The 12,839-nt window shown below is 34.7% G+C and overlaps 1 protein-coding gene across 1 annotated transcript; it reads right to left on the bottom strand.

Annotated features, from left to right (window-relative positions):
- Positions 1-1,615: 1,615 nt before the first annotated feature.
- LOC123663184 (hsp70-binding protein 1) lies at positions 1,616-9,983 on the bottom strand. The gene is made up of 6 exons (XM_045597880.1): positions 9,651-9,983; positions 6,858-6,938; positions 5,622-5,814; positions 5,003-5,221; positions 3,906-4,061; positions 1,616-2,608 (listed from the first exon to the last, which is right to left on the bottom strand). Exons 1-6 carry the CDS (start codon positions 9,750-9,752, stop codon positions 2,307-2,309), a joined length of 1,053 nt encoding a protein of 350 aa, XP_045453836.1. The 5' UTR covers positions 9,753-9,983; the 3' UTR covers positions 1,616-2,306.
- Between the last annotated feature and the right edge of the window lie 2,856 nt (positions 9,984-12,839).

The following is a 12,839-nucleotide window of genomic DNA, read 5'->3' as shown; positions in this document are numbered from 1 at the left end:
AACAATAGTTGAACTTTGAAGTTGAAAGTTGACACTTGACACTTTTCAGCCGTCAGTTGGACCCATAGATAAATTTCTTTAATCATTGGTTGGACCACGGTCTTATATACAGGTCATGCAATTGAGCCCGTTTCCTTCGCGTCAACGCCGCAGTACGTCGCTGCTATCGACGGTTGCGGTCACGTGGTGCGGTGCGCAGTACGCAAGGCGCACTGCACACTCCAGTTGAATGACGTTTCATTGTAATCTATACTAATATACTAATATAATTAAAAGGTAAAGTTAAAAGGTAATCTTCGCAAATACTGATCCGATCACGAAAATTCTTTCACTAATAGAAAGCTACACTATTCGGTAGTGTCATAGACTATATTTTATTGTGATTGAACAAAAAATTCAATGAAAAATCTAATATATAAAATTCTTGTGTCACAATTTTAATTACGATACTCCTCCGAAACGGCCCGACTGATTTTTATGAAATGTTGTGTGCATATCGGGTATGTCTGAGAATCGCCAACATCTATTGGCTAGGCTTTAGATTAAGAACCGCATATTGAAGTTAGATAGGTTAGGGTTATTTTTTTTATGTAACCAAATTTTGTCGATAAACAGTCTAATTTGGTAGTTAGATAGGTTAGAGTTTTTAGGGGGTGTTAATAACATATATAGCAAAACAACGTTTGCGGGGCCACCTAGTTGGCTATATTTTAAAACATAAATGCGTTACGTGTGATACAAAGAGACAGAATGCTATTTTGTCTTCGCTGTACAACACATCCATCGATCCTCATGCCTCTGGCGGCCGTAAATTAAAAAGAAGAGCACAACCATTAAGCAAACGTATCCCCATTCCCCACTACTGTAGTTGCACGACCTGTGTATAAGACCGTGCTTCAGAAGAGAAAATTGGACCATGGAGCATAGAGAGCTCCATGAAAATAAGTGACAACTGACATAATTATCTTTGACTTAATTCAATGCTGCCCTTAATAAAAACAAACTATTAAACTTTAAACGTATAGGTAAGTCAACAAAATTATAATTATACATTTTTGTAATTAAGTATGTTACGATCAAGTGATTAATAGGGTATTATTAAAAAAAGGGCCATGCAGTTTGATATAAGGCACACTATAAGGGCTGTTTGAAATAACTATAGAAATGATAAATTCTACCGTGCGTTATTTATAATGCTGGTCACTTATTCGTTTCTTTATTTTATTTTGCAAGAATATAGTATAAAGGGTTAAATTTAAAGGTTTAAACATGGACGTAATCTACATTACATCCACGGTAAGAGACCTATTCCTATTTTTTCGTCGATCTACGTTGTATTACTCGTCGATGTAATTAAAGTCGGTTTTTTTTCGTTTGCGAGCAAACACAATTATTTATTCATTTAAACCTAGTTTAATTACTGTACTATGCGTGTTTATTTCAATTTAAGAATTAGACTTATTTTGTTTTGGTTTTGTGTAATTAAATTATTAGTTGTTAGTTGTGTGTTGTCTCACCTTTGTATTGTTTCCGAACCTTTAACGGAATACACATCCAAGGGCTGCTGTGTGTTAGACTATTGTTTTTATTTTTTAGAAATAAATAAAACCAGATTAATTTTAATAGTCATTTATTGTTATACAATATTACAGAGATTATAAATACATCAATAGATGCACGAAAATTAGCTTAGGCTCCATTCAATGGCACCGTTTACAGCCATAAAACCTTATGATAACAATAAGGTTAAGATAATAGACATAAATAGACAAAATTTAGTTATATTTTACGTTGATAGATCCTTCTTTCAGTACGAGTAAGTAAACAACTAATTTTTTTTAACTTTATTAATGGTATAGTCGTAAAATGATGTTGACATCACCAAAAACTTTCAAAACTGCAGGTATTAAAAAGTTAAAAAAATTCAGAATATACTAGACAAAAAAAAACTGATATACAAAGGAATTTTCTCAGACGGGATGGCAGACTCAGACATATTTTTTAACAAATCTTATTTGTAGGAGTGCAACACAAAAAAACGTTAAATTTGGAGAGAACCAGAGTTTAGTACATTTTATTCTTCTTAATATAAAACACTTGTATTTTAAATACCATCAAAACATGACATGTTTATCATGTCAGAAATGCTGAAAGCATAAATTTTTTTATCCTATTTTCCGACATTGATATCAAGTTAAACATCACCTTCTGTAGAAGTATATTCTTCTCAGGAAAATTAAAAAATTTGGTGATCCGGCTAATAAATATATATCAATAAATTATCCCCAGAAAGTATAACATCCATCCTACCTATCAACCTCATTATTTACTACCTCAACTTGAGGGTAACTGTCAAATATCTTCAAAATGGCCTGACAATATTCCTTTTCCTCAATGAAATCATCATTTTGTAGTTCTGGACGTTTTAGATGATCTTCTAGAATTTTCTTGAGGTTCAGACTTGGTTCCCTGCACTGCTGTACGACTGTGGAATCCTCGCCGTCTAGTAGAATTGGTAAAATGCTCAGTAAATGCTCTGATGAGCCATCTCGACCGGCTTTGATCTGTTCCGCTATTATTTTCACGATGTTGTGTTGTATGAATTTTTCTGCGAAGAATAAGAATCATGAATATTAACTATGGATAGATATATAATAACGAATCTATACATATAAATAAAATTGAAGTGTCTGTCTGTGATTTCAAAATAACTGTTTTATAAGTGCATATAGTTATTTCCACAATACTTAAACACAATAAAACAATTTTAAATTAATTGTTTGTCTTTCTGTTTGTCCGGGCTTTCACTAAAAGATAGGAGGTTGTGGAGCAATATATATGCCATTTATCCCGGAATTTCCGCGAAACCTGCATTTACGAAGGGAAAAACCGCATTTACCGCGCACGGAGTACCCATCGCACAGACAACTAAAATCTTATAATATGATAAAGGTCACATGGCAACATATTTTTTTTAACCCATTACTCCCACGGGATCAGGGTCACGCTGTTACAAAAATAATGAGTGTAATATAATACAATGTCCCACGCGAACGAAGTCAGTAATTATTGCATAAAAATATTTGCTGAATTTAAAAAAAAATCATCAAATGCAACGTGAATGAAAGTTTGTACTGATGTTTGTTATTTTTTCAGCCAAGAACTTACTTTTTAAGAATAACTGATTTTAATAAATCTTAGTTTATAACAAATAGCCTTAATTAAGAACAATACACAGGCTAATTATACCTAATCTATCTAGGCTAGTCCAGCCCTGTAGAAAAAATCTCATAAAACATGGACAAATGCAGCCCAAATTCTCATACAGGCTTATGAGAGTCTATGAGATCGGATCATCATCATCATTACAGCCTATACAGTCCATTGCTGGACATAGGCCTCCACAAGTTTACGCCAAAAATAACGTGAACAAAAATAACGTGTTTTGCCCATAGTCACCACGCTGGGCAGGCGGGTTGGTGACCGCAGTACTGGCTTTGTCGCACCGAAGACGCTGCTGCCCGTCTTCGGCCTGTGTATTTCAAGGCCAGTAGTTAGATGGTTATCCCGCCACCGGTGGGCTTTTTAAGTTCCAAGATGAGATCGGATAGATTCTTATAACTCGGTATGAGAATTCGGTCTGCACTTGTCCATGTTTTATGAGACTCTTTCCATAGGGAGGCTAGGTATATCGGAAGCTAAGCAGTTTATTTATATAGATTCGTTTTGTTTCAGTTCAACTACTAAATTGTTATTTTTCAGTTTCCATACAAAGGTTGCAGGGAAAAAATTATTGTTTTATGCAATAGTCACCTGTTTTACTTTTCTAGATTTTGAAATTTATTTTCTTTTTAGTGTATAATAAAGAATACAATAATATTATGGATACAACAGAAAATGCTCACCTTTGGCTGCCGGATAATTGGTGCATAGATAACGTATGAGGAAGGCGGTTTTAGTCCTGGCAGCGATATGTGGGTGGCCCAGGGCGTTAGTAAGCGTATCGCAACCGCCTTGAGCGATCAACTCGCGACAACCGGGGTCGAATTCACGAGTCGCGCCTGAGAATTACGATCAAATTAATTAAAGAGCCCTATTTCAGAGTAAAAAGAAAAGCATATTATTTATATATATATGTAAATTTCTTTGTGCGTCACAGAACTCCTACTAAGCGGCTGGACCGATTTGGTTACAATTTTTAAAGTATATTTCTATGGGTTCATTGATGGTTTGAAAACACAATTGGACTCGGTAGGTGGCGCTGCTATCGGTATATCAACAATCTACCAAAATTTGGTGGCTGTATTTCGGGCAGAACAATGCTTGGCGGGTCCGCTAGTAATATAGATTTTTAGACTTTTAAGGTCACTGTGTACACGCGATTTTACGGGAGTTACCGTGTTATCACGGGGCGAGTGCAATGTCGTCGAAATATCGCAAAATTCTAAATGACAATCGTGGTCAGTACCTTAGAATTAAATAAATTCGTTATGGTCACTAGCGTTAGTTAGCGAATTATTAATGTAGGTTGAGATAATGATTTTAAATAGTGTTACAGTGGTAAATATTTATCATCATCATCATCTCTACAGCCATCGCAGTCTACTGCTGGACATAGGCAAGATCGCGCCAAAAATGGCGTGAACTCATGCGTTCCGCCCATAGTCACCACGCTGGGCGGGTGGGTTGGTGACATAAAAATGATTGCTTTTGACTGGTTAAGTCTTCTACTATTGAAATAGTTTAGGAATGAAGAGAATCGGAGTCGAATGGAGTACCACCTGTAGCCCTGTACTGATGCCGTTTGTCTCAAATATATTCATTTATAGAGAACTTTCCAAACATTCTGTCTTGAATTGAGACAGAAAACAGAGAGGGTGTTGTTCGGACTTTTTCAATCGCACATATATCAATTATTACTATATTAAATCTATTCAATTTTTATTATATTTAATTTATTATTATACTTATTTAATTTTTAATTTATTATTTTTTTACTTACTTGAAATAGCCAAAATGCACTTGGCCAACGCAAAACCCTTCTCGCTATTAGCTAAGTGCAGGAGCACATTCAGTAGGCCATATTCGAGCACGCGCGCCTGACACTGCGGGTTGTTCTGGCAGACTTCAGCCAACAACTCACTGGCACGAGTACGGATGCCTTCGTTCTCACTTCCATAACAAATTGGGAACACCGCAAAACCACCCAGCTTTTGAAAATCTAAAAAAAATAACATGAATTTACATTTTAAACTGACTTCAAGAAGAGAAGGTTATCGATTCAAATGTTTTTGTTTTATGTGTATTACGTCATAGCGTACTAGGTACTGTATGTACCGATTTTGATGATTCTTTTTTTAATTTTGTCATATGTTGCCATTCAAATTTGATCGAGATCGGTGGGCAGACCCACAAGGACTACACAAACACCCAGACGACAGCAAACGTATGTATGGCCAATACAAATGTTTGACATGTGCGGGCATCGTTTTGCAACCGCCAGTGCAACAGCCACAAACCAGTGCTGTGACCGTTGCGCCAGCGCACTGCTTAGTGGTATACAAAATAAACCAATTCAATAATAATTACGATATTATTTTTAAAGAAAAATTCTCACTTACCGTTAGCAACATCAATGTCGTCAACAAACTCCATCATATTGTTGAAAGCTGCTCGAATGTCATCTGGTACCTGCTGGCCAAGCTGAACACTGTTAATCAGCTCTGTGTTGGTCAAGATTTTGATCCCTCTCTGAAGCACCTTGGGAATGTCCACCGTGAGGCTCTTCAGAGCTTCTTCCAAGAACCTGCGCCTCTGAAATGTTATTATAGTTAAGATATAATAACATATTTCCATAACAATATTAAGATATATATTATTATACACCCGGCTTCAATCAGTCATCTGAAGTACAGCACAGAAAGTTAGACATAATCGATGGTCAAATGACAAAGGTAGGCAAAGACGATGTTTTATAATCTTCATTTTTATAATGAAAGAGAAACTATTTACCAGTTACAATTAAGCTCTGAAGCCATCGAGTATTAGCGCAGACATCAAAGAATACAACGCTCGTAGATACAGAACAACATTTTTTTTGTACATGCTATGTATAAATAATAAAAAATCAGCCTGTAATATCCTACTACTGGGCATACGCCTCTTTCCCCTTCTAGGAGAAGGATATAGTCCCTACTATGAGTAACGATTGCTATCAATCAGGTTTACATGATAACAACCGGAACCGACGGCTTAATGTGCTCTCCGAGGCACGGTGGGGAGACCCACAAGGACCGCTCAAACACCCAGACCACGGCAAACACCTGTATGGCCAATACAAATGTTTGTCATGTGCGGGGATCGAACCCGCAACCGCCAGCACAACAGGTACACAATCCAACGTGACCGTTGCGTCAACGCTACGTCATAAATAAAAAATACAATAAATATGAAAGCTAATTTACTCCCTCTCTTACTAGACTCAATGAATTATTACAGACAAAATATTTTTTACTTAAAAATACATTTTCACGAAACTGAAAATTTTGAATGCATATTAAAGTAAGATTGACATTTTTTTTTTCTTTTGTACAATTTTGGTCAGCAAATAAGCGTACGGCTCATCTGATGGTAAGCGATTACCGTGGTCTATAGACGCTTGTAACACCGAAAGCATCGCAAGCGCGTTGCCAACCCTACCCCTCAATCCCCCCAGCCGCTCTGGCCACCTTACTCTATAATATTTAACTAGATACGAGCTAATATGAGTTAATGTGACTAATGTGTGATCAAAATATGTAAGCCTTCCACGATATTTTATATTTACATCAATTTATAGCAACAAGAAATTCAAGTACCTCTTCATCCATAGGGGTCGTTTCTGACCCACCCGGTGCATCCTCAGCCTTTGTGGCCTCCATGGCGAAGCGAAGCAATGTCTGAAATTCAGGAAAAACAATTTTATTTACGTTCTAGGCATAGACAGTATTGCTGGGTTTAAGAAAATAAATGAAATCATTGTTTCCCAAAGTAGTTCAGGTGGAAACCCAGGGGTCAACGGGGGTCTATGTTGGCGTGACAAAAAAATAGGGTCCACGGAAAGTTATCATGTTGGGCATGGTGGATATGGTACTTTCAGCCGACACATATTTTCATTTAATTTAGTTTATTTTTTATACAACTAGGTCGGCAAACTCGCGTACGACTCACCGGATGGTAAGCGTTTACCGTAACTTATAGACGTCTGCAATGCTACAAGCATCATAATTGTGTTTGCTCGCAAACGAAAAAAAAACCGACTTCAATTACGTCGACGAGTAATACAACGTAGATCGACGAAAAAATAGTCAGGTAACTACACGTTATCAAAGATTACTCAAAAAGTAGTTATCAGATCTCGATTTTATATGTGACCACATGATAAACATCAGCTTTCGATTAAATTAAAAATTATCAAAATCGGTACACCCAGTAAAAAGTTATTGCGGATTTTCGAGTTTCCCTCGATTTCTTTGAGATCCCATCATCAGATCCTGGTTTCCTTATCATGGTACCAAACGAAAGTTATGCGGTATAATACAACGTAGGTCGACGAAAAAAGCGTCAAGTAAAAACGCATTATTAGATATAACTCGAAAAGTAGTTGTTAGATCTCAAATAAATTTAAATGGGACCAATTGACACACACCACCTATCGATTAAAAAAAAATTGTCGAAATCGGTCTACCCGGTCAAAAGTTCTGATGTAACATACATAAAAAAAAATACAGTCGATTGAGAACCTCCTACTTTTTTGGAAGTCGGTTAAAAAGTCGAGGTACTTCCTCAGTCGGGCTGCGCCAGATTTTGAGCATTTCCTGCTGTGTGTGTGACACAGTTAAGTTACGGAATGAGGTAGGCCTCAGTTATGGAATGATGTAGGCCTCAGTTAAGTCATGGAATATCTGGGCAAAAAAAAAAGAAAAAGTCATCGGAAATATATTCTGGATATTTCCCACGATTATTTAAAGAAATTAGGGAATGGCTAAACTAAAAAAAGATCAGCCCAAAAATTTTAATCTTTTTCACATTCCTTTTTTTCTCAATCCAGTATCAATAAAGCGAACACAGCTGCAATGCAAACTTCTATAGTTAGATGGGAATATGGTATAAATGTAGCAGGAATATGAAATGTACACCGGAATCACCAAAATTTTGAGTGGTCAATGAGAAAAAGTTTGGGAACCTCTGAATTAAATCTATAACATATGATAGACCAAGTTTATTGTATTAAGCCCAGTTTCTCTGTTCTTATGAAGACGTCATGCTGGAAATTGCAGATCATAAGTAAAACTAATTATGTTTTGAATATAGAAACCAGGCTATATTGGTTGAAGTTTTCTACCGTTGTGCTTCTGCTTCTGCGTAGCTTAGCAAGATAAAAAATGGGGTACAGATATCAAACTTATGCTATAACAACTTACTTTAATACCTTTAGTTAAAATTTTTATTTATAGCATTTTTCTTGTTATGAAACTTGCTTATTATAAGCACTTCACTCTCAAGGGACCCAGTAGGATTGTTGGATGTCCAAAACTCAAAATACATAATATAAGTACAAACACACAGACCCTCAAATATCTATATGGCCAATACAAATGTCTGTCGTGAGCTGGGATTGAACACGCAACCGCCAGCACAAAAGCCAGTGCTGTGACTGCTGTGCCAACCCCTTTACCATTATTTGATATATCAGTCTTTTTAACACAAGATTATTGTTATATATTCAATCAGCTAAGTCAAATGTTAATGCATGTAAACAAAAACTTTCTAATTGGATGTAAAATTATGATCTTTTGACAGCATATAATGTAAGTTTTTTTTTTTTTTTAATTCCTAATATGTATTTTCATTATAAACAAATACAAATGAAGAAAAATACAAGAAGTTATATTCGAATTTGCATGCATGTAAGTTTCTAGGAAGTATTTTTATACTTAACTTATGTTAACACTAATTTAATCATTATTTAGTACTAGCTTCTGCGCACAACTTTGTCTGCATGAAATAGGAACACGTTTGTCATACATGATTTTTGTGAAACTTTAACTGTTTACACAGCGCACGCAGCGGAAGCTCTCCAAAGATTATCATTATATATTACTAGCTTCTGCCCACAACTTCATCCGCGTTTAATAGTTACTTGAAAAAGAAAACCCCGATTTTGAAACATTTTTTGTTGGTGCTCTGCTCCTATTAGTCTTAGCATGATGATATATATAGCCTATAGCCTTCCTCAATAAATAGGCTGTCTAACACTGAAAGAATTTTCCAAATCAGACCAGTAGTTTCTGAGATTTTCGCGTTCAAACAAACAAACAAAACAAACTCAAGCTTTACAATGATGAAATCTATAGTGCAGAACTAACAAGACAATTTTATGAATAGCCAAGTTTTTAATACCATTTTTATATAACAATTACTATGTTAATAATAATTGTTTTACAATATATATATATATATATATCTAATATTGTGTCACAATGTTAGTTACCGTACTCCTCCGAAACAGGTGGACCAATTTTAAAAACCTTACTTTCATATTACTACAAAAAATAATGAGAGATTCTAGATAGACCTCAATTTTATGTTGTACATGTTTCGTACTGTACCTGTAAATTCGTTGGCTGACGAGGCTGACGAATAGGTTGTCCATTGCTGTCCGTGTAGGTCAGAGCTCCAGCAACATGGTCCGCCCGATCACTGGATTCCATTTTGAAATAACAATATCTGTGTTATTGACGGACAAACACAAAAACAACAATATGAATGATATACAAATTCGCTCTACGATCAATAATAATTGAATAGTTATTGCTGGTTAAAATACGGTCACATGAAATTGTGAATCACTTAACACTTGTTAAATTCTAGAATTTTGGAGAAAAATCAATAACTCTACGCTTTGACAATTTAAAGTGACATTACTAGGTAGTGTTTCTAGCACAAAAAAGAAATCTCCACAATGTCGGGGAAAACGCAATTTTATATACAAATATCAAGTATCACTTTTTAAAACTGGAATAAAAAATTAACCGACATATTATTTATTACTTATGTATAAAAATAGGAAATCTGTGGCTTAAAATTTGGAGCAATCCAACTTGGAAAGTATCTCAACCTTACAGAAAATAACAGCTTAATAATACAACTCTCAAGTTACTGTGTATTTCTGTGGTGAGTAAGATAGTCAGAGCTCCTGGAGCTGTTCGTGGATAAGGTCATCATCACACTTCGTGGATAAGGTCACCATTACACTTGTCCTGGTTTTGCAGGTGTCCTTTAAGTAGCTACGGCATACGCTTGCTATCAGGTTGACCGTACATTTGCTTACCATCTTTGAAATTAAAAGAAGAAGTAATAATGATGTTAATAGTTGAAGGAAAGGAATGCTTTATTTTGCCAAAAACACTAGGGTAAGAAAGCAGATTTTAATCTCTCGTAAATGCTACTCGTAACACCATCCCTTATTATGAGCGTTATTCATCAGAACACAAGTGAAGATCATATGGATTCACGAGTTTTCTGATAGTCAGGATTTATTCATCAAAACATGATCGAGAACTAAGTAGAACCGGAGTCTGTAATTATATTTTACAAGTTGGTAGCTGGAAAAGGATAGCAAATGATAAAAGTACCGAAAAATATAATAAAACAGTCTGTAACTGTTGTTCATCCCACTGTTGGTCCAGCTGTGCTGGGTATAGGTCTCTTTCTTCGTGTGTAAGTCTTATTTCAAATATAGTTAAATATTTTGATTTTATTGTCAAATTCATAGTTTCATGTCATAGCAGTATTGGTATTATGTCAGCAAAGAAGGAAATGATAACTTGTAAAGATTAATTCAAAAGCGTGACAAGTGACTTTTTAATATGTGTATGTATGTATATGTATGTTTATTTAATTGTATGATTATATGTACTTATGGAAACCTCCATGCCGTCTAATTCTTTGTCATATCCTTTTTCGTGCTAGAGGTTATCTGGTTGAGATCACTCTTTTAGCGATAAGAACCGCCTTTTATATTTTTTTTCTTTCGATGTAAAAAAATGCTTTGTTAGTGTACAATAAAGAGTATTTGTATTGTAATGAATTGTACTGTGACTTTCTTGGTGGAAGCTATTACCAACCCCAAAACTAGATGTTATTATTTGAACATTCTCAATATTTATCTCCTCAATGTATTATCTATATTTTTATCATTGCTAGTTAATGCTTGTAAAAAGTTCAAAATAATGTTAAAAATTCATCAGTCATCATCAGTTCAGCCTATTGCAGTCCACTGCTGGACATAGGCTCTCCAAGTTCGCGCCAGACATCCCTGTTTTCCGCAATCCTTATCCAGCCTAAACCGGCAATTTTACGTAAATCGTCGGTCCAACGGGCTGGCGAACGTCCCACACTGCATTTGCCAAGATGCGGTCTCCAAACAATAATATAATAATAATCTTTAAAAATTGCAATCAGCTAATTATAATATAAAAATTACATTAATTTCGTGAAAATGCATATTTGGTCATTTGAATAAGTTAATAATAAATAATAAGTACTTATTAATTTTCCTTTAATTAAAGTTACATGCCTCTAGTAAGCAACATTACAGAACTGTCAAATAGTACGTCAACACTGAAATCTTTTTCGTCGATCGTTGCTCTGTTGAACTAAGTCGTAAATCCGTAGGTAAATAATTTCGACTCGAAAACAAAAACTTTTAAAACAAATACATATCAATCTGTTGTTTTTCTATTGTAGATGTACCATGATTTTGTTAATTGAGGAAACACCTTACGTAAAAGCTTTTTTTTATTATCATTGCTCAAAATTTTGTATACTCAAAAAGAATGCTTTACTTAGTAATTTATAATTTTAGTAAAAGTTAAAAAGCTATATAAATATTACAAATAATACGCATAGATTTTTTTTTTACGAATAGGAAAATATTAAAAATAGTTGAAGTGGACCGTAGCATTTATTATTTGTGTTCGCCTTGACATGAAATACCTATTTTGATTGGCCCGTTGACGCAGTTGGCTTAATATAGTTAACTCTGCTTTTCTCTCCAGTGTAATAGGTTCGATACCTGCTGCAAGTCTGATTGTAATATTTGTATACTTATGTATTACTTATATGTTAATTTAAAATATATATAACGGAAAAGAGTCTAGAGACAGGGGCTTCTTGATAAAATCGTCATCAATATGACGTCACTGTCTTTATTATAATCATGTTCGTGTTACGTCGTGATAATTCGTTTCATAATAAAACTTTTTTCAATACAAAACAATAACTTTAATTTTACGACAATTTTATCAATAACTTAAACGTTGTTACACTTGATAACAATATTTCAATGAATACAAATTCTAAAATTTATACTGAAACAATATTAATGTTAATAATCTGACGACTCAATAAACGAATAATAAATCGATGTAGCGCCACCGTCAGATAGACACCGCACAAAACATAAAAGCATGCGTCCTTTTTTCGTAAAATCGAACAATATAAGAACATTTCTGTGTGAATGAACATGGTGTAACAAACAGGTTTAATCACGAATTGTACACTGAGATATCGCGTTGATATAAGTAACCTCGTAGAAACGTGTTTTTGACATCGGAGTTTCTCGCGCCGACATATTTTTTTTTTTTATTTTTTTTTTTATTTATAAAGAAAACATACAGCTTGTAATTATACATATGAATCTTACAAACTAGAAAATACATTTAATTAAGTTTTCACTAATTACTTGTAACAAATATTAGTTGGGCAAACCTTAAAATTGTACAAATACCTAATTC

This window comes from Melitaea cinxia, chromosome 20, assembly GCF_905220565.1.
Source record: "Melitaea cinxia chromosome 20, ilMelCinx1.1, whole genome shotgun sequence".
Lineage (NCBI taxonomy): Eukaryota > Metazoa > Arthropoda > Insecta > Lepidoptera > Nymphalidae > Melitaea > Melitaea cinxia.
The sequence above is the reverse complement of the archived record's forward strand: the minus strand, read 5'-3'. Positions and strand labels throughout refer to the sequence as shown.

Coding starts and splice junctions, on each gene's coding strand:
- LOC123663184 (XM_045597880.1), bottom strand. CDS start 9,752: ATGGAATCCAGTGATCGGGCGGACCATGTTGCTGGAGCTCTGACCTAC. Junction 5,222..5,621: donor CGACATTGATGTTGCTAACG/GTAAGTGAGAAT, acceptor TATTTTTTTTAG/ATTTTCAAAAGCTGGGTGGT. Junction 2,609..3,905: donor CAATTATCCGGCAGCCAAAG/GTGAGCATTTTC, acceptor TATTCTTCGCAG/AAAAATTCATACAACACAAC.